General features: G+C 36.2%; 1 protein-coding gene across 1 annotated transcript in view; it reads left to right on the top strand.

Moving 5' to 3' along the window:
* Positions 1 to 21,522, top strand: part of GRM8 (glutamate metabotropic receptor 8) — a 494,048-nt gene extending 472,526 nt beyond the window's left edge. Inside the window, exons 9-10 of the mRNA XM_063309577.1 lie at positions 9,728 to 9,974; positions 21,339 to 21,522. Of these exons, the coding sequence (XP_063165647.1) occupies positions 9,728 to 9,974; positions 21,339 to 21,388 (297 nt within the window). The 3' untranslated portion in view covers positions 21,389 to 21,522. The remainder of the gene's footprint in view (positions 1 to 9,727; positions 9,975 to 21,338) is intronic.
* Positions 21,523 to 23,252: the final 1,730 nt, after the last annotated feature.

Raw genomic sequence — 23,252 nt, 5'->3', positions numbered from 1 at the left:
CTGATTTTTCACCTCAGGCAATTCTGTGTGGAACGGGATAGTGCTCTTCCGTTTGTTGTGGGCTCACTCTGCAATCTGTTGACTACTTTGCAGAAGAGGAAATGCTTCTTGAACTGACTCAATACTTAACAAGTTCTCTAATACCTTTTAAAACAGCACTTTTTCATGAGTGCTGTAAAAGCACAATAGCTCTAACTCTTCCCTTGTAAATACAGTGGAAGATTTGTGGTTTAAATCCTGGCAGAAACTTTTTTTAATTACTACTTTTCTTTCCCTGAGCTTCCTAATTTTGCCTGTACTTCTCTCTCTCTCTCTCTCTCAACCTCCATGGGTGCACTGTTTCAGCATTTTTCAGTCACCAGAAGGGTTTCTCCATGAACTCCCATCAACACTGTGACAGAGTAAAAGCCCTTCGGTGTTTAGGTACTTCAAGTTTAGTTAAGTATGCTATAGAGGAGACAGAGTACCTATTGGATTCACTGGCAATAAAGGTTGGGGTCTTGGCTGGATCCAGTTGGTGCTCTGTGTCTGCTAACACTGTCTAATGAGTGCTTTGGCCTAATCATATTTCATGATGAGTAGAAGACCTGGAGAGAAGCCCAAGGATGAGTTTTTAGTCACCACTGCCTTTTTCCATGTGGACTGAAAGTCATCCCTCATAGTTAATGGGGCAAGGCCAAAGGGAAAAAAGATAGTCTGAGCCAATAGTTGAGTATGGTCACTCACACCCTAGCCTCCACTTTCATGAGGCCCATCTCTTTCTAGTCTCAGGGTGGTGTTGCTACCAGCAAGACTTTGGATAAAGTAGTTTTTCTCACTCCTAGTCAAAAGACCCTTTGCTCAGTCCTCAAGGAGATTTTCTTTGAGACTGCCTGCCAGATGTTCATGGTGGTGAGTGGATAATCCAACTTGCCTTTTGGGTTTTTCATCATCTTGTATGGCTAAAACTTGTCAAAGCAGTCACTCTGCAGGCCTTTGCTGGTATTCTATGCATGTTCATTTCTGCTGGCATTTCTGGGAAAGCAAAGCAGCTGACCAGAGCGAAACAGCCAAGCAGTTGAAGTCAAGGCATGTCTGTGAACTGAAGAAGTGTCAGATCACATAGGCTTGCCCAACATATCTGGACAGCATCAAGTTCTATAGAGGAAAATATTTGCTAAATGTCAGAATGATTCTAATATAAGAGAATATATGCAGCTCAGAGTTGAACTGCGGAGTCCTTGGTGCTCTCTGAGCTTGATTGTTTGCTTGCAGAGGTTTGTGTACAGTCATTGGTTGCAGACATTTCATTACCTGACTAGGTAACATCAGTGCTCTGATAATGTTACCTAGTCAGAATGAAATGGCTGCTAACAAACAACCAAGCTCAGAGAGCACCAAGAACTCCAGAATGATTCTAATCATGCATTACCTGGCAAGCTGGATTTCAGCCCACATTATTGTTGCCTTGAGGTAAGCCGCACCCAGAATCTGAAGTAGGAAAGAACTATGTTTTAATCTGTGTTTCTTATTAAAATGAAATCACAATAGAGATCTACTTTTTTGTAGTTTAAAATACAGAAAATTGCACTGCTTTTGCACTGCTATAGCATGTTATATAGGCAAGCTATCTGGTTGGGATAAGTTAGAATAGAATAGAATAACTTTTATTGTCATTTCACTATACACCAAAGTGTACATTAAAATGAAATTTTGTTACAATTGGCTCAGCAATAAAATAAAAATACCCTAATTACTATAATATGTATATACATTCTTTACCCATTCTACTCCTCTAATCTTGATCTCTAATAAATATCAGTCCTACACACAGCATGTATACCCATGGAGTGAGAAGGGGTTATTAAGAGTTCAGGAGTCTAATAGCCCAGGGAACAAAACTATTATCTAATCTAGTGGTTCAATAGGTTGCCCTATTCAGTGGTCCAAATCAATCTGGACTGACTGGAAGTATGAAATGGATACAAGAAATCAAAATGTGTTAAATCAGTTCAGGAAAATTTGAATGGTTTACCTGTATGGACTCAGTGCTTTAATGATCCTAATAGATGTGAATAAGATGTGTATAATTTGGTGATTCATTTGGAAGTTTTGAACCTCTGAATCAGATTGTTCTTCTGAATCAGTTCAATCATCTGAAGTGAATTGAATTAAAATCTGCCTGTTGGCTAGAAAGAAAGTGGCTAATTTTAAAGGCAAGATTTGTGCTGAGGATTTAAAAATTTCCTTACAAAGCTTCTTTAGAACTGCAAGTACTAATTCTAATAACTGTTAATTATTTATAATGACATATCATCCCCATTAGAACAGCAATTGCACTGCCATGTATTTAATATCATGTCAGCATACCCGCCCAATTACACAGAAGCCTTAGAAATATATTCAGTCAAAAGTATAAATCTGTATATGAAGAGCATTTAATTTTCTTCTCTAAAGTAGGGATGCATGAGAAATACAATTCATCATAATGTTTAGATAAATATACCAGTTTCAGAACTGCCTAATATATTGGACAACGAAACCTGTGTAGAATTTGCATGAGATTGCCTAATTGGTTGCCAATAGTAAGATAAGAGTTGCTGCTTGTTTTCTCTTTTGTTTCCAATATGGATGCTGTATTTTAAGCCAAAGATAAAGTCATCAATCTGGGCTTGCTGTCAACAGGCTGGAAGAGGAAAGTCCAGAAGCTTGGCAAAGAACTAGCCTAGTTGTGAAGAGGCCAGCCAACAGCAGGATTCTAGTAATGGTGCCTGATCATGGAGTGCCAAGCCAAGGGATCATGCATGGTTTTTAGGGTAGGGATCAATAGCATATATACTAGCAAATAAACCTATTCATTTTCTCATGGCCACTATCTGAAACAAAGGCTTGATGTTCTCTATAATGGGACTGGAATTGTATATACCTAAGGTAGAGGGCAGTCAACCTTTCAGATGATAGATATGATTTCAGAGGAGAAGGAGAAGGAGATCCTGAGACTGTGTGAAAGTTGACTACCTTGTAAGATTTTGGCCATTTGTAATTTTTCTTAAAGTTTTAGAGGTTAATGGTCACCATCTGGTAGCTATCCAAAGGCTGTGCTTTGCTGATCCTGGACTAAGATCTTCTTGGAGAACTTTAATATGGTTGTTTAAAAAACAAATCAAATCTTCACTCATGCACAGGTGAAATCTACAATAAATACCCAAATGTTCACTGAAACATCAGAATCAAAATGAATTCAACTTTAGAAATGTAAATTTTCCTGTAGGGGAATTTTGCCTTATCTTGAAGTATCATATATGTAAACACCAATTATTTACTAGCCAAGTTTTAGAAGAGACTGCAAAAACTCTTAAATCTATTCAAAGTGCAATAGATTCTTAAAACTAAAACCTCTGATCTAATTAATCAGCCAAAATGCCAGTTTAAATCAATGGATTTGCCTGTCCATGAACTAAGACAACACTTAGCAATTGAAACATTTGTGATGGATTAAATGTGACAGAAAAGTTCTATTTGTAGAGTATCATAGCAAATTGCATAATAGGGAAAGTCAACGAATCAAGGGAACATATAAGGTATCTCTTCCTAAACAGGAAAAATATCAAGGAATGGAAATCCATAACCAGGTCGGTCTGTCAGTCTGTTGGTCTGTCTGTCTGTCTTTCTTTCTTTCGTGCATATCTGTTGGCAAATGTTTAAAGTGAAATTGATCAACATTATAAAAAATGTGCAGAATATATTCTATACATATATTTTCATAATGAGTAGAAAAGAGTCAAATATACTTTTATATTTTGATAAAAATAGGGGTAGAGTGACTATAGCCATTTCCCTTTCTTTTAGCTAACACAGAAATAACTGGAAAATTGGCATACTGCAAAACAATGCATTCCATAGACATTCTTAGGAAATAAAAATGATGGGTGGTTGCAGTTCATTTTGCTTAGATATGTGTCCAACTGCTCAGAAAAAAAAGATAAACTTGGATGATGACAGCATGTTGTAGGAGGGTTTTTTGTGTGTGTTGGAATTGATTCCTGGAGACTACTTGGATTAGTCCCTGTAGTTTTCATGGCAAGATTTTTGTAATTGGTTCACCCTTGCCTTCTTCCTAGGACTGAAAGAGAGAGGAACTGGCCCAAAGTCATCCAGTTGGCTTCATGCCTGAGGCAAGACTAGAACTCACAGTCTCCCTGTTTTTAGCCTGGTGTCTTAACCACTACACCAAACTGGCTTGCTTATAGGAGCTGAGAATTGTGAAATAGAGCAACTTCCTCAGTTTGTCTTCTGATAAAATCCCCTATGAATAGGTAATCTCTGATGGTGGCCATGACATACTCTCAAAATTGGAAACATGGACCCAAAATCTTGTCTATTCTATCTCTCACCCTTTTCATATGACCCAACTCATTGTACCATGAGCCTACGAAGAAGCAGAAGGATTGTATTCTAAACTCCAAGAATCCCTCCATGCTACACAGGGATCAGGAGAAGGGAATGTTCTTTGATGCTGATGCTGCCGCAATTCTCTAAATTTTATTCTATTTCCATTCATATAAAAAGGAATATATGTGTGAGAATGCCAAAACATTTTCAAACAGTGCTTCAGAAGAACCACACAAATAGATAGATTTGGCCTGTAGTAGAAGGATCTTTTGTTAGAAGAACTCTTTGAGATTGACCTTTCTAAACCCTTTTTGGAAGCTGTTTGTGAACTTTCTTTTATGAACACTCCAACAGAATACTTTTAAAATGGCTATGTGCTAGACTCTGAATATTTTTACAAATTCAGAAACCAGTCTGGGAGTAAGGAGCATATACTGTATAAGCACCAGGACTGCTTTTGTTTAGTTTTGTGCTTTCCTGTCCCAATTTACCCACTGAATTTTGGTGGAGATATAACAAAGGGTTTTAGTAATATTAACAAATGAATGGCAATCAGGCAGGATCTTCAGGAGAATATCAAGTAAAATCTAAAAGGCTAGAATAAGCACTTTTTTCTTTTGATTTATTTAAACTGTTTTATTGTTTATTATGCCAATCCCATTAGTACAACATATTGATTGTGTTTGTGCAGCCTTGCCAGCCATTGGGGTAACCAGATGCTACTTACTTCCATCATTTTGCATGAGAAAGCTACTTAATTATGCCTTGAAGATGTTCAACAAAATTATTGTATTAGAACAAGGCATTTCATTTAATGTGTTGCTATATCAACTACTTGAATTCCAACATTAGTACCATACTGTATGTAATAAATAAAATGCATCCCATTAAACTCAAAGTCTTATCAGGTTAATAACTGAAGAATCAAAGACTGACTTCTTTGAAAGTATTTGCATTCCAGATGCCATTGTCTTTATTCCAGGATTTCATCTCAGGGTAAGGGGTTTTCATTCTTCAAATGTCATCACTATAAAAGAACTATCTTAATCTCCACAAACAAGCACAGATGATGAATATAAGGCTAATTCCAGTTCTTCTAAATTATGTAATTTTTCAGGAATGTAGCTCTTTACTCGGCACACCTTCATTTGAGTCATTGTGACTAAAACCAACCAACCATCCTGTCGTTTACACCATGCAAGACTAAAATGTTACTGAAATTTTGGAGACAGAAAAATCAAGTGTAGCATTGCTTTGTTATTATAACTCAGAGATGTATGTGTGTGCAAGACATATGCACATAGGTGCACTTACACAATATGAACCTAACAATTTAAAGCTTGCCAGGCTGACTTAGTGAATGCTAAGTTTTCCATATGACAGTTTCTGTATTTTTGGATGCACTCTACAGTATTTGAGGATCTGCCAATCCATCTGAATTTATTTTGAATGGCAGCACATCTGCCAAATTTCCTAGTTGATTTACTCTATGGACAACACTTTTAATTAGCATTCAGTACATACATCTGCAGACTAGATTAATTTACAGTGCCTATTGGGTACAAAAGTATTTTTGGCTTTAAACCTCCAGTAATAATACAATTAAGTCACATTGTTATTGGACACATATGTGCTAATAATGTTAATGTGCACACAACAGAACTAGTGTTCCCTATTAAAAAGTCATTTTATTAATTGCTGGGTGTTAAATTAAGAAATAATATCTGAGACTTTTTTTTTTCCTGACATGTTCACAAAATACAATAAATCCACAGTTTAATGAACCATTTAGGTGAGGGTGTGTCCATTACTATGTCCATACATTAAAAAATACATCATTTGCATCAACTACATAATTTGCATTATGATGTTTTAACACACTTAACATTATGCAGATGATGGAAATTGAGGGAAATAATGCAAATTCCTTAATGTATGGGTGGTATCTGAATAGAAATAGAAAAGTTGTTGACTAAATCCAAAGTCTTCTAAATTGATGTCTAGTAAATTAGTAGGAATGGAGCAACTAAAAAATAATACATACAGTACATACATACATACAATATTGAAAAGACGTTAGAGTTGCTACCGGGTAATCTGGAGAATTGAGAAGGCCTTCTGCTGTAATAAACTGTTTTTCAGATAACAAATGATACCAGAAAGAGACATGAATGCACACATGGGCACTAATAATTCTAGAATATCCTCTTCCAACAAGCATTCTGAAGTAAACCTAAAGAAAAAAAAAAGACATTCATAAAATCTGGAGTGACGCAATAATAATGTCCAGTAACAAAAACTGCTTAATTTGAACCAATCAGTGCCTTTTTATTTATTTTTCTTTAAATGTTAGGAGATATTTAAAAATACAGTTAAGAAGCAGAAATATAAAGTAAAATAAATAAAAATTGAAAAAATAGAAGCAATATAAAGTTACATTAAAAGTTTATATTAGTATTAGTGCTGGAAATAAAATTATCTTGTATCAGTTTAACACTCCAGAACATTATTAAAATTAAGTTAATATTCAATAATTAACAACAATAGCCAGTAAAATATAAGTCAGAATGAAGAATTAACAAAAATGTCTATCTAAGAACTCTGTCCTTATTTAATTAATCAAGTCAAAGCTTAGATACTGAAGCCTTAGGTTAAGAGAAACCCTAACATCAGATGTAGTACAAGTCCATCTGTAGAACTGTAATGCATAATTGGTTCCCAGGTTGATTTTTTTTTTTTTTACATTGATGCATACTTCCACAATTTGCCATTTGTCTAGAGAAGGATTGAACCAGCTGGTTTCCATAAGCAACCATGAACTCTCTTTTAACCTGTACCTGCAACATCTCTCTGTTTCACGTTTGCCCTATGGTCCTTGAAAGTGAGTTCACTCTTTGAGATCTTCACTTGGTCCTAATAAAGATACTCTGGTAGTATTTCTACAGTACAGAGACAAATAAGCTTCAGACATTAAATGGCCAGTTGAATAGAGCTGACCATGTTTAAGGTTATGGTTTTTCATTTAGGAAATTATTTGCTAGAGCAGCTCACTTGTACAGTGAGGGAGGGGATCCAAAAACCCACCTACTTAGGTAAAGAAATAAATTAAAAAGCATAAAACAATGTTTTGGTGTTTTCTGGCTGGTAGAAAATAATTAAAGAGGATACAAATTCAAATACTCAGAAAGCAGATTTCTAGAACAAGCATCTATGAAAAAACATTTCTACCAAATAAGGTACATAATAAACAGTGACAATTTAGGCTTAGCAGGTCTTTTTTATTTTCAGCTCTATTCCAACGATTTACTTGAAGCTGGGCTGTGGAAGTATATTTATTTGAAGGCAAATAAGTTAAATCTCATGGCTGAACTGACTTTTCAAATTGAATTAAGAAATTATTTTGAAACTTTGAGTCAGATACCCTCAAATCAACTTGGATGATATGGACATTTCTGTGGGTGTGCAGAAATGCTTTTTTCCAATGGATATGGAAATTCATATTAAATTGACCCTATTATTCAATTTGAACATCCAAAGAAATGTATTTCCAAATGAGAACTTTAATAATGTGCTGCTATTAGAGCCAGAAAATCCCTATTTGTCAACTTCTGTTATTGGTTACAACCTGATTTATAGAGAATTACTAGCATCATAAAGATTTGATTTGAAAAGCATTATTACTGAGAATATTTGATAACATAATTTGGGTTAATGTGAAAGTATGAGCTATGCCATAAAATAGCAGACAAGATGAAACATCAGGATGTTTTATCAATAAAGACATAAAATGGTTCTTAACAATTCAATCACGGGGCATATAGAATTGGAAAGAAAACCTTCTCAAGTTATTCCAGGCTATCAGAACACATTTTCTCATCTCTTGCTTGAAAAATATTGCAACACTGGATTGTAGTTAAAATTGCTTAATGTATACTTGTAAATGATCCATGATGTAAAGGGTTATTCTAGTAATGGTTGAATGAGATGCCAGTCAGCTAGAAATACAGGATGAGAAACTTGATAATGGATGGAATTTATGGCTTTGGACTAACTCCTGTTCCAGAATGGTGCTGTCTCAGTCTTAAAACCCACACACACAGGTAAGTACATGCAACGTTTCAAATCAAGGTAGCACTAATAATTATTTCCTTCTGCAGGTACAGAAAGAAACATCTGCTGTCAGCAAAAGAGTTGCCATTTCTCAGAGTATGTGAAGGCAATATGTTGTGAGGAGAAATTCACTTCTCTGCTATAAACAAGATTTATTCCAAATTGTTTTCTCACAGAAACCTATTCTTACTTCCAATTTGTAATGCTTATAGTTTCTGAAAATGTCTGCTACAATATCTCTATTGGAAAAGTTGTTTGAAAATGATAGCTTTGGTTCCGGTGGGGAGATATTCATTTTCTTGTAGTTCTAGAATTCAAGGAATAAATCCTGCCATTTTTCAAACTAAATATTGAACTCACTGCACCAAAACATGACTTTCATCTAATTGTGTATTACCAAGTGACAGATTGCCCTGGAAATTTCAGTTTAGTGAATAGATTACACGAGTCCAAACATATTGTCAGGTATGTTAATCAAATCAGATATGAAAATGAAGTAGTTACATTATGTTGATTATTTCAAAGTAAATGTTAATATTCTCCCATGCACTTATTAGTGAGAAGCAATTTACCACAAAGAGGAACACAGCATCCTACTGGTATATGTGAATGTATGTCACTGCTTCATTCTATTTCTGCATTCAGTTATATTGATTTTTAGTGAATAACTTTATTATTGTATACCAGTGATTTTCAACCTTGGCAACTCTAAGATGTCTTGACTTCAGCTTCCAGAATTCTCCAGCCAGCATATGCTGGCTGGGGAATTCTGGGTGGTGAAGGCCACACATCTTAGAATTGCCAAGGTTGAGAAAGACTGCTGCATGAAGAAGAAAGCATGAAGTACAATGTATACTTACATTTATTAATTACAAAAGTTGAAGTCATATATTTGTTTATTCTTACGATTTACCACTTTGGCACTCTTGTATGTAAGAAGAATTTTATCTGTCTTTTCTTCCGAAAGCTCAAGATGAATCACAATAACATATGGAAAAATTGAAAGAAATAGCTGAACCAAGTACACCCAGGGTGTTTTATAAGAATTTGAACCTGTGAGTTTCTAGTTCTAACAGGTCACACTAACTAATATGCCACTTGACTCTCCCTTATACAGTCTGTTCCAGATTAAAAGTCCCATGTTTCCAATAAGATGCAGTGTGGAGGATTTTAACGCTGTCTGGTATATTTACAGTAGTATTTTTCACAAGCTTAACTGACCCTATTCTTTTTAAATCTTTCCTAGATGTACATCCAGACAACAACTCTTACAGTGTCCTTAAGTTTAAGTGCTTCTGTCTCTTTGGGCATGCTCTACATCCCCAAGGTTTATATTATCATTTTTCATCCAGAACAAAATGTGCAAAAAAGGAAGAGGAGTTTCAAGGCTGTGGTCACTGCAGCCACAATGCAAAGCAAGCTGATCCAAAAGGGAAATGACAGACCGAATGGCGAGGTCAAAACGGAACTTTGTGAAAGTCTTGAAACCAACAGTAAGTCATCAGTAGACTTAACCATGGTCAAGAGTGGCAGCACTTCCTAATAGATGTACGTTCACAGGAATGCTTCATAAATCAATCTTTTTCTATCTTGGCTTGCCATGCATGAACAAGAGATGTGTCAAAATTAATGTGGTCATTTTGTTAAAAAGGTTTGAAAAAAGCAAATGTATGTCCATACGTTATGTGTGTGTATAGCCTGTGCTATTGATCTGATATATTTAATATGTGCTGGACTATTTATTGCATAAGATTAACTTTGAGTAATAGGGTCTTGGCTTAAGATTCCAGTATTACATTAATTGGTACCACAGGTAGTCCTTGTTTAGCGACTGCCTCATTTAGCGACTGTTTGCAGTTATGACAGTGATGAAAAAATAACTTTACAACCAATCTTCACATTTATGACATTTGCAGGTCTGTAAAGCAAAGGAAAGCTGTAGTAAGATCATTAGCACAACTGCGATTTCACTTAGCGACCACTTCGCTTAATGACCAAATTGCCGGTCCCAATTGTGGTTGTTAAATGAGGACTACCTGTACTTCCATACAGATAACTGTTGTACTTATATAGATAGATTTCCATAATGTTAAAAATTATATTACCAATATATGTAATATTGGAAATTTTAAATTAATACTACATCCAGATAAATATCTTATCCATTCACTTTTTAAGCTTCACCTTCAATTCGTTATCTTCCAAATAATTCTTCCACCTTATCAGATATAAGGAATGCCATCAATAAAACTATGTGTAGAGGCATTTCATCTTGTTTTGATTTTCCTTATTGCAAAAAATAGCTGGGTTTATAGAACAAAAGTGTTCATTGAGTGGGTAAGGGCAATTCCACCTACCATATTTTTCCATGGTGTGCATGTAATCACTTGTCATGCAGATCATCTAAAACCCTGCCGACAACTTACACGGGAATGATAAAATTCTGTTTAGAAATCAGAAGAATTTTATATAGATAAGCAACTAGAAATTGGTTATAGCAAACCCATTGTGATAATTTTAAAAGAACATACCAATGTATTGCCTGTATTATAATCCTTCATTTACATATTTAATTATTGTACTAACAAACATGTAATTAGAAAGAGGGATATCTTTCACATCCAGGACTGGCCCTTGAATTCTGACACATCTCTAAACAATGTTTTCCTGTAGTCTAATGATTGCATCAAATGGCAGCATGTTGTCATGGCATGTTATACTAAATTTATACTCATGTTATTTGTTTACATATTCTTATATACTTTACAAGGGAAATAGATTTGAGCAAAGCTGACAAACCTAAAGCAAAAGCCTAAGAAAAAGCTGAATTGGTTTGTTAGCATAGAAGTCTCAGTTTTGTGGTTCCCATGCTATTTACTTATACAAGAAGTATCTGTAACATGTTTATGGGAGCCAATCCAGCAATATATAGAAAATTTTCATTTAGCCTCTTAAAAAAGATCTAGAAGGCTTTTCTTAAAACATGAAATACAAATTATGTGAAATATTTCATATAAAATATGAAAAAATATTAAAATGCTTCCTTTTTTGTGGCTATAATTTGTAACTTGTAACAAGGAAATGACATTTAAAAAAAAAAAAATAAGCATACTTTTTGTCCTTAGTATTACAAATACTAATCGTGAACTATTGTCATGAGTGCTGATGGCGAGCAGGAGGGGGCCCCTATCCAGGGGGGAAAACACATGCGTAGTACTGAGGAGTTAAGCAGCCATTCAAAGAGACACAGAGCAGACCCGCCTTGACTTTCGGGGTTTATCTGTCTGGGTTTTCCCACGCTTCTTCAGTTTGTTAGGATTGATGTCCTAACAGTCAGGAAGCTCGCTGAGACAAGGAATAGGTCTCTAGTGTGTTATTACTGCTACATTAGACAGAAAATCCTAACCACTGCTTAACTGCTCAGTACTGCTTAACTCCTCAGTACTATGCATGCGTTTTCCCCCCTGGATAGAGGCCCCCTCCTGCTCACCATCAGTACTCATGACAACTATACTGTAGTGGACAGGAGAGAGAGTGTAGACACTGACAGAGGATCAGTATGATGTGGTGGTTAAGGAGTTGGGTTCCAGCTATGGAAATTCATCTAGGGACCTTGGGCTAATCAGTACCTGACATGGTTGATATTATGGGAAATAAATTTTTAAAAAAAAGCAAGGAGGGAGTGCCATGTATATGGCCTTGAGCTCCTAGAGGAAAGACATGTTGTAAAGCTGCCAAATTAGAAGAATTATGTCTGAATGGTACATATAAGTTTAAAAAGCACACTATTTGTCTGATGACCAAACCCAATTCCTTAAATTCTCTGCATATCTTATATGTACTAGTTTGACCTATGATATTGTTCAGAATACCACACGGGCCCTTTTCCAGAGTAGCATAATCTTCTTCCCCACTTTCAACCTATGTTTTTTTTCCCCCCATTATTCTTCTCTAGTTATTGTACTCGGCCTACAATCATGTGCAGTTTTTACTGGATTGTTTCCTAGAGTTTTTGAGAGTTTAATTTCAGAATTTTCCCCCAACATATTCTTGTTTTCTCCTACAACTCCTGAAATTACCACAAGCATGCTGATTTTTTTCTCTTAGGCATAAGTCATGCTATTTTAGCTACATAAGAATCAGTCATGGAGAATGAATGAATAGTAGTACTGCCTACTATTTGTGTAGGCAGTACTCAGATTGTGATGGGTTGTGGTACTAATAGGACAACATCTAAAGATTAGTTGGAGACACCTTGAGTCACACCTAAATTAGAGCCAACCTACCATTGGAAGCAAGGTTGTTTCTGCATGAAACATTATGGGTAGAATATATACATTCCATACCAGTATCAGCTCAAAAGTTTTGACATGGGTTTATATCTTGTCACCACTCTCTGCCTCCCTAACATTAAACATCGTACTTTATGCTCAACAAACAGGGCGCCTACAGATCTCCAAATTGAGGGCCTTTCCTACACTTTCTCCCCATCTTACTGAGGTGTCTTGACCAAATGGTGGGACCATATTTAACCTTCTTTCTTTTGCCAAAATAATTTGTGGAAACTTTTTAGAGATACATTTACCATGGGTTGTCTTAAAAGTCATTTTAAATATCTATAATAGCACCTAGATTACCTGAAAGAAAATATTCTTTCTTGCTAACAGTTGGTGACCCTTAGGTCTCAAATTACTTTCCCAGTGACAATTGTGACACATTAATCTTAGTACAATATGGACATCATTTCAGAATATAACTCTGTTGCAGTGAAGAGATGCAAGGCTTGATCCTGAAGCATACTATTTCAGTGAGACTTCACTTACAAGTATAGCTGTCATACTTCACCTGAAATAATAATAATAATAATAATAATAATAATAATTCATAGTACATATTTTTCTAGCAGAGTATGTTTTTAAATTAGTTTTAAAATTCTCATCTTTTTTCCACAAAGTAATTATTCAGACATAAGGATTAAATCCCCTTCAGTCTTCTTTCCCATAATTTATACATCTATCACATCATTGTTGTCACCTTTCCAGAATATTGACCAGGTATGACCATGTATACAACAGTGAGCCATGACTATATTAATTAAATATCTGTGGCTGACAATGAGCCTATTATATCACATCTTTCCAGTGTGGGCATATTTGTGAAGGACCTGAGCGCTAGAAATTCACATTTTGTGCCATTATTCTTAGATGTGTAAGACTACCATGATTCCAAGCATAGGATCAGTACTGTAATCAATATACTACCAATAGTAACTCTAAATTTACTTTACTGGGTATTCTCCAGGCTTTTAAACCTGAACAGGGAAATAACAATGAGAGATAGCTGTTGCCTTCATATTCTATTTGTATGGTTATATTGGATATTGGCCTGATCTATCAGGGTTTGTATTATAATCCAAAGTGTCTACAGGCCTTGAGCAAATCATCAATGATGTCTATAACCATCAGAATCCTATATCATTTTAAGCCTCTGGCATATTTAAAGTTGCTGTTGTTTTCAAAAAGTGGAGAGCTCTCACAGTCATTGAGCAAGGATAGCTAACTCAATCAATCAATCAATCCCTCCGGCAGGAGAAATCTATTGGGTGTTGCATCAAATGCCAAGGATTCATGGGGTGAAACAAAAGGTGGCTAGCTGTATGGTGTATGGTGACTTGCCATTCTTTATTTTTCTGGCATCTCCATCCTCTCCTTTTCTTTCTCTTCTGACACCCTATTTTACTTCTTTCTCTTTGTCCATCTTAGGATGGAAAAAAGAAATGGCTAAATGCTTGCCAAGGATTTCTTAAGAGTTACTGGTAGCAAGAAAAAAAATAGTATTTAGAATTTCATGCATGCTTTCTTGGGAATAAACCTCTTTGAGAATAATGGGACCTTCCGTGACTAAAAATGCAGGGATGTCTTTTGGGGGAGGATCAAAAAACATGGCATTGGCAATCATGTGATGGAAGCCCCAACAGCTTTTACTTGTTTACCCCCGACTTTAAGTTTCCAGTTATCCAGACTACTAATTTCTATCGGCAGAATTGTGAATGAAGATTAGAATTTTTTCCTTACAATGATGCCACTGCTATGAGAACAGAAGTTGCTTAGCTTATTGGAGAAGAAACCTGAAACTATCAGAAAAACCAAGGCCTTGCTGGCTTCCCTATCTATTTTTGTCTGGCACTAATGCAAACACAGCCAACTCTGTATAAATGCATATACATTATGTATATAAAAACAGAGGAAATTCAGTCCAAATGTGTTTCAACTTATAAACAGAAGTCCTATTTATAGAATGTATATATTCTTAAGGGGAAAAAGTATCATATCATAAGTTGCATGAATCTACTTGCCTCACCAACTTTCAATTTTGAGGAAATGATGCCTACAAAAATAGGGGTTTTCTATTAGTGTATGTTTATAACTAACCCAAAGTTCACTTCCCTGGGTGGTATTATCATGCCTTACCTTCTTAGAAAAACTAGCAATGCTGGCTGGGGAATTCTGGGAGTTGAAGTCAACACCTCTTAAAGCCATCAAGGTTGAGAAACCCTGACTTAAACGAAGTTGCACTGTTGAGATGCCCATTCCTCCTATCATCTTCCCTTCCCCCACAACTCAAATTGGTATCTAAATCAGATTGTTTCACTCTATTGCACTGCAGAGATGCATGGAAATTGTGTTCTGTTTGTAAGTTATGTGTTTGATTGCTTCTTGGCAGGTTTAATGCATGGATACACAGCTATTGGATTGTTGTGTTTCTTTGTATCTTGCAATGCAGTTCTTGCCTTATAAAAGAGAAAAAATACATTTGAAAATGTACACCTTAGATTAAGACTTCAAAAATAAATATACTGGGGTACAAAGACATGGAAAAGAATTGCAAATTAGTGTAGAAATGGAATAGAACCAATTTGTTCATGAACCACACTGGACTGATCAATTCTCTTTATTGCATTGTATAACTTTCTCTGGAAGCAGATCATGGCATTAAAATATAGCTGTTTTTCCACAATTTAAGAAATAATATTTGTTATTTTAAAGCCACTGTGGTATCATTATAACATGGAATACTAATATGCTTAAACTTGATGAAGAGGAAAATATTAAAAACAGTCCCCTGTTTAGCAACAGATATCAAATTTTAGTTTTACTAAATTATAGGTTACATTAAAAGAAACTGTTCATTTTCTTTGCGGATCTTCATTAAAGCACCTGGAGGGCTTGTGGTATGCAATTTTCATTGAAATGTAAATGATTAAGCAAAGCCAGATAATTAAACAGAAATATCTTTAATCAATTGAAAGCATAAATCATATAATTTTCTGAAAGGAAGATGCATCAATCTTCTAGCCAGCATGCAACTAAGCTTTGGAGAGATAGTCACATGTGATTTTGCTTTCTATGGTGCAAAGAAATTGCAAATGTCAGTAAAATCTTCCCTATATATCATTTAGTCCTAGTCAGTCCCCAAGCAGAGGCTCAACTTCTAAATTAATTTCACTGCTAAGAAGAGTTATGTTATTCTCACTTCACTTCCCTGCTCTGATAGAGAAGGAATATAGTACTTAATATTTATATTACACTGTGTGAGTCTGTGTTAAAAGCACTCTGCATACATTACCTTAGCAGTTTTTATAAAAACCCTGATTTCATTTTCCAACATATCTGAAAACATTGGAAAAGACTATCCTAATTGCACAGGAGAAAATGTGAGTGAATTAGTTATCTTTTCATTCTGTTCAGGGCATACTGCATAACGCAGATGCTTTACCAGACGTATCTGTTTTGTTACTAAAAAAGCATGGTGAGAAGGCAAGACATCGTTGAATATCAATTATATGGACAAGCCCCTTTTGAATTATGCTTAAGAAACAGGAGAGAGGAGGAAGAGGAGGAGGAAGAGTTGGAGGAGGAGGGGACAAAGACAAGAAGAAAGCAAAAACCTACTAGTCTGTAATATATCAGTGTAAAACACAACCATAGGTAAGGGGTAAAGACATACTGTAATAAATATTGGTCAGCAGTCCATAGAATGTAATTACCAACTGTATGGTGAGTCAGATCACAATCGTAAATAGTAACAGCATTTTATAGAGTAAAAGGGGAAACAAAAACACACTAATACAAACACTCTTAATATCTAGGGACTTATCCATGTGGTCTCCAGGAGTCAAGACTGACTTGAAGGAACACAAATATCCAGGATTCCCTAGGGAATCCTCATACCTGCTTTGGGACATGAGGCTGAAAACCTCTGGAAGTTTTACGTGGGGCACTTGGGCTGCTAATTTGTGTATGATACAAAGATCTCATTATCCCAATTTTGGAAGGCCTGCCCTTGTTGCCAATTCTTTCATTCAGGGTGTTGGACCAAACCTTAGAACCCCTGAACCACACAGAATCTGAATACCTAAGGATTCCTTGTTGCAAAGTTGGATGGTAAGTAAAATCTGAAGTTGAAGCCTTACTGGGGTGACCACCAGTTGCTCGGCTCCATTTACTGGGCATACAGAGCTGATCTCCTGTGACATTCCCAAACTGTAGAACGCCCTTTCCCATTTAGCTGCGACTGAATCCCATTTATTTGATTTTTAGTAAAGATTCAAAACAGTCCTTTAAGTTAGTCATTTAAATTACCATTATGCTGTAAAATCTATTCTCATTTTCCTAGCAGCAAGGAGCGAAGAACTCCATGGAATACATAGAAATCACGGTTAATACACTATTGTCATTTTAATATTTTAAAGATGGGCTTATTCTTTTCAAGTCTCTGTAGTTGCATCACTTGTTTTGATTTGTTGTGCACTGCCTTGGTAGTTTTTAGCAGAAAGGCAATATAGAAATAACAATAATAAATACGCAAATAAATAAATAAATAAGTTTAAGACTATGATGTCACTATAGCTTTTTTTTTTAGCCTGAAGATCAATACTGCTGGCTAGAATCCCCAGGCTATCTTCCAGCATATTGTTTTAAGTTCAATGGAATCTACTCCAAAACTGATGACAGCACATTATCTAGCTGTTCCTTTTATGTTGGTATTTTCATGATTATGCATTCTCATATCCTAATGGGAAAAACTCTAATAATATTTGCTATAGGGTGGTTGTTTGGTGTCTTTATGGACAGCAACTGCAAGATTAAAATCATAGTTGTTGTTTTTCAAGAAGTCAAACACACACATGAATTTCTCAGGGGATCTTTTATTAGTCATATTTATTAATAATATTGTAGTGCTTATAATGGAGGAATAAACAGAGATTATTCTATTATTTTCCATCCTACTTTGTTACTCTAGAAAGCAGATGGCAAGGCTAAGTCAGAATGCAAGGTTCAAAATATATTTTTTCAAAGATGGATTTCAAGCAGTATTTCTGGGGTTGAATCAAGTTCTGACCCACAACATTATAATTTGTTGCAATGTGTTTATCTACATGAATTTTTAAAGACACAATGTAAAATTGCATAAATTATCATTATAATAGATATAGTTTCCTAACTCATTTATTATTCAGCAAGCAGGGATCCCCCACTCATTGTTTATTTGTTCATGTCATAAATAAACAGATTTTTCTATTCCTCCAGCCTACTGGACTTTTTTATTTTGATATTATCTGTTTGATGGTAATATCTAACCTGATGATCTATTGTGCAACTAAAATGTATGTTTTATCTATGATTTCCTTAGAATTACCTTTACATTAGAAACTAAGGCTGGCATATAGTGAATATTCATGGCACAATTATCAAAGTATACATTAAATGGAGAAAAAAAAACTTATTTTATTTTAAAAGGTGTGCCACTTCTCAAAACCAAATTTTCACCTGGACAGCTTACAATATGGGGCAGTCTCAGACATAATATCTTCAAGTGCTGTACCACAGAGAGCAATGGGAAAGTGTGGGAAAGTCCCTTGTTTCCTTTTGTGATCTTAGTTGTGATCTTTTGTGATCTATGAAAATAGATAGTTAAGGTATATATGACTCCAAGATACTTGGTAAATGGAATAATTTTTTACAATAATTAAAATACTTCCCCCAGTTAAACATGCCTGCCCATACAAACAACCATGGTGGATTCACTTCAATCTTGCCTAAGAACAGCATAATAACAGCAAAAATCCACTTTTCTGCCTAAAATTCGGCAATTTTGCCTTTGCAGTATAAAACCTCATCAGCACAGCCATCCCTGTAAAGTGCATGTACATTGCACACTGCACACTTTTTTGTATTTGATAAAGCACAATACAGATTGCTCAGGAGCGATATTATTTTGATTGTAAACCGCCGAGAGAGAGAGAGAGAGAGAGAGAGAGAGAGAGAGAGAGAGAGAGAGAGAGAGAGAGAGAGAGATATACAGTTTTACAGCACAGGTCGTTCATTGCCCAAGAGAAAGAATTTAAAGAAAGCTCGCCTATCTAGCAAACAGCAGTTTTTTTCCAAAATGTTCAAAATTGGTTTCCCTCTGTGAACTTATGCTTAACTGACACTTCCTCCTCTCATCTCCCTCCTCACTTCACCTAATTCCCAATGAATGGCAGAAGGCACAGCGCCTGTGCCTGCTGTTCTGCAGCTTTAAGAGACCTTTTCCCCTTTGCATCCAAAGCACTCCACAGCCCCACTAGCTAATGCATTTGTTGGGCCTGTGGACTGAGGAACCATCTGCGGTCCTGATGAGGCTCTCAGCCAAAATCAGTTTAAAGAGATCAAAAGGACAAAGCCTCCCTCCCCTGTTTAGTCTACCAGAACAGATAAAATTGGGACTTTCAAGAGACCCACCACCAATCCCGGTTAGGTTGGTACCCACTGCTTTTGTTATTGTTGCAATAGTTGTTTGTTTGAGACAGGGTAGGATTCCTCCCTGCTTTGTGCTTTTCTCATAGTAATAGAATATAATCTTAGAATATAATGTTAATGGACATGGTTAATGGATAAGTTGTTTGTCACAACTGTTCATGCCTAAGCTGTTTGTAACATGGCAGGCATTCAACCAAATTAATTTGGTGAGTAGCCAGACTTTAGATAAGCCACAACCCAAGCGGCAGTCCCCACAAAAAAAACTTGGGGTGGTATCTCAGGTGCAGCCCCATCAGGTAAACTTGTGGCCATCTTTTATCTCAAATCAGGGTTTGGGGTACTTTGTGTTTCCTGTTCTTATTGGCAGTGTTGCTGCAGTACATCATCATAGATTCAACACCAATGAAAAACTCCTTCTATTGTTATGGAAGCATTTTTTTCCTTCTGTTTATGCATTGAAATCTCAATCATAAAAGCATATTTGCATAAAAGCATATTATATATAAGAGCTCTCTGGGTTGGGGGAAAATACTCCCATGCATATTTCTTTAATCCTTCTATAATAGCTGTGAAGGTTGTGATAATGGTTTAGAAGAAGCAGGCAATTTAATACAGGTAGTCCATGCTTAATGATGGTAACTGGGACAGGAATTTCCATCGCTAAGTGATATGGTCGTAAAGCATGACACTATGTGACTGCACTGCTTAGAGACGGCAATTCCGGCTGTCCTTGGTTACCATCATTAAGCAAGGACCACATGGGTCATTAAGTGAGGACCACATGTGCTCGTGACTTCTGACTTCCTGCTGGCTTCTCCATTGACTTTTCTTGTGGGAAGCCAGCAGAGGAGGTCGCAAATGGTGATCACATGACCGTGTTGCCGAGCGCCTGGATCATGATCACATGACCACAGGGGTGCTGCAAGGGCCCGAACTTCAAGGACTGGTTGTAAATGTCACTCATAAAGCGCTGTTGTAAGTTTGGTCACTGAATGTGTGGTCATTAAAAGAGGTCCACCTGTATACATATCTACATGAATCTTGCATTAGTTAAAACAATCACAGAATTGTTCTTTAGACAAGGAAAGATGGAAAGGATGCATAGTTTAATCTTCTCCACAAGGCAGGATGCATGCCTACTTTTCGTTCAAAGGTTAACCTACATAGAATGAGCAACATCCAGTGGCAAAAAAATAATGTTGAACAGTGGGCCAGAGTGAACCATTTCAGTTCCATTTTCTATTCAGTTAAGATACCCCTGGCAAATCAGCATCTCTTAATCTAATCCGCAATGTAATTTAATTATTTTAATCTACAATCAATTAAAGACTATTCTTTTTCATTATGAGCCACTAGAGGGAAGAGCACATGAGTCTCTAACAAGGTCTTTCTTGCTCCAGGCCCTACACTTCCAAAGTCTATTCCTTCAGAGCAATTACTTTTACCAGTCAAGATATAATCCCAAGAGTTACTTCAGTTTTTCCATTTTTCCCGCACATTCTCATTCACAGGGCCACTTATTTCAATGGATTAAAAGAAAATGGAGAAAAAAACAGTAATGTTGACAGAGGAGGCACTGAGGAAAAGTGGAGAGGGGCTCATTTTGTCTCTGGGTTTAAGTACAATCTGCTTGTGGCACATATGCATCCAAAAAGAGTGCATGCATGTGAATGGATCAGATGGTGCTAATGAATCTACCAAATATCCAGAGGATCACAAGTAGCTATAAGAGTAATTTTTTTTAAAAAAGACCCTTTTAATTATTCCAACGATCAGTGATTGACCTTCTATGTTTCAGCAACCCCCCACCCCCCACCCGAAGCAACTTTACAAAGTTTTCTAGCAATCCCTATTGATGGGATTAGCTATATCTAATTGCATATCATTCTTTCAGGATGTTCTGATAGCCCAAATCTGATAGGAGCACAAACCAGCATAAATCATGTCTAAGAACAATTAAGCTGCTTCAATACAGTTTCTTTTCCCCTCTCCACAACCATAAGTTGGGACTTTCTTTGTTCAGTTAGCTGATCTGGATTTGTTTTTCCTTTGCAGCTTCCTCTACCAAGACAACTTATGTCAGCTATAGCAATCATGCAAACTGAATGGTGAAACCAATCATACCTGAAGACTCACAATATGTGAACTGAAGAACAGTGTTGACTATCCCATCATGAGAGCTCAACCTCTGAGATGTCTCTAGAAAACAGATTAAACTGTAAAAGGACAAAGATTGACAATGAGGCCATAGCAAGAGGCATGGGTGGGTTGGGGAAAAAAATGGCCCAGAATTATATTATATGACTGCCTGTCAAATGTCTGAACTGTTTACTCATGAAAGAAGGTGAATCACAAAAGGAAAACAAAATGTTAGCTTGTGAAAAAAAAATTCTGTTGAAATAAAACCATGTCTGATGTTATACTTGTAAGTACTTTTTTGTGATTGTGAGAAACTCCATTCCTGTTCCACACTTGTTCAACTTGTATAAGAAGATGAAGTTTGTTTCTTGTGATGGCTGACTGAATTGAAGCCCTGCGTTGTGCTAATGATAAATGCAATGGTTGACGCATGCACATTTTTATACTAAATAATTTATTTCTATTAATAAAGGAATGTTTTGCAAATGTTGAGACTTGTTTCGTTGCAGTTTTGAGGGATGCGTTCAAGTGTGGCGGTTTATTCTGTACAAGCAATAAAAATTACATTGCTCACCAAAAGCCTTTACAGTTAAAGATTGGGAAAATATTACTTTAGGCACAAACTTGGCTAGTAGTTATAGAATACCTGTATCAATCAGCCCCATTTGATTCACATTGCAGATTCAAAGTTCAAAGAGGGCATGGTTCAGTTCAAATATGTGCTTTGAGATTTGTGGCTAAATCAATTTAATTTATGCCACTTTAAGATTTGGTTTGAAAAAGAAAGTTTCATCCATAGGCTATAATAGGGAAGCATTAAAAAAAAAACCCTATCTTTTTTTGGCAGAATAGGATGAAAATAGCATGGATGATAGACTTTTCAGAGGACATTAACTGTGCTAAAGTTCAAGTTTACAGCAATATATTTTTGAAATATTCCCCTGTGCCTATTTTAAGGCAGAGACAGTGGAATGAGGAACAGATAGCATAGCAGCCTGTTCACTGTTCAGTGTTCACTGAACCTAAAGTGGCTTTTTACTGCAACTTAAAAATAAAAACCATCCAAAAGTATCTGAGAAGTAAGCCCCTTTTTTTTCAATTCTTTTTTTTGGGGGGAGGGGGGGAGATGTCAGACTTGTCATACCCACTGGCTTGCCCTTATGAGATTATGTGTTTTGCTCCCTCAGGTCACTGGATTTTCTGCGGTATCAGGAAACTGACACATCTGGTTGGCAAGGTGGGCTCCTCCTCAAAAGGACCCCTTCCTTAACCAGCTTTAGCTGGTGGTCAAAACACACTAGGAAAGCTTGTCCTCTTTTGGCCAGGATTTAGAGGTGTCATGTTCCTGGCTTGTTAAGTGGTTAATTAGCACTGTATGCTAGATGGTTAATTTGCATTCACACCAGACTAACATAGTAAGATGCGATAGCACATTACAGAGCATTGATAGCCTTGTCATTCCACATTCTTCAAAGTGGTGAGCATTTGGTCCATCACATATCAATGTTAGCTTGATACCCATCCATTCATTGTTGAGAGACATAAACCTGTCTTGATGCCAAATTTAAAAGCAAGGTTTGACATAAGATTGGTCAGTCTTGAGAGAAGTAAGTTGAACACCCAGTGTGTTGGCATGACCGTTCCGTTTCCGAGAGAGAGAGAAAGCAAAGTTAAGACTTGTTGCTGGTTGCTTTAAAGAAGTAAGGATATAGGACGTGAATAAAGCTGAAGACAATGTGAACCTTACTATTCCAAGAGAACTCAATTGTACAGACAGTTTAATGAATTGATCAACACAAAGAAATAAGAAACAAAAAATGATTACAGGAC

This window comes from Candoia aspera, chromosome 7 (assembly GCF_035149785.1).
Source record: "Candoia aspera isolate rCanAsp1 chromosome 7, rCanAsp1.hap2, whole genome shotgun sequence".
Taxonomy (NCBI): domain Eukaryota; kingdom Metazoa; phylum Chordata; class Lepidosauria; order Squamata; family Boidae; genus Candoia; species Candoia aspera.
Note: the sequence above shows the minus strand (reverse complement) of the source record. Positions and strands in the feature narration are given on the sequence as shown.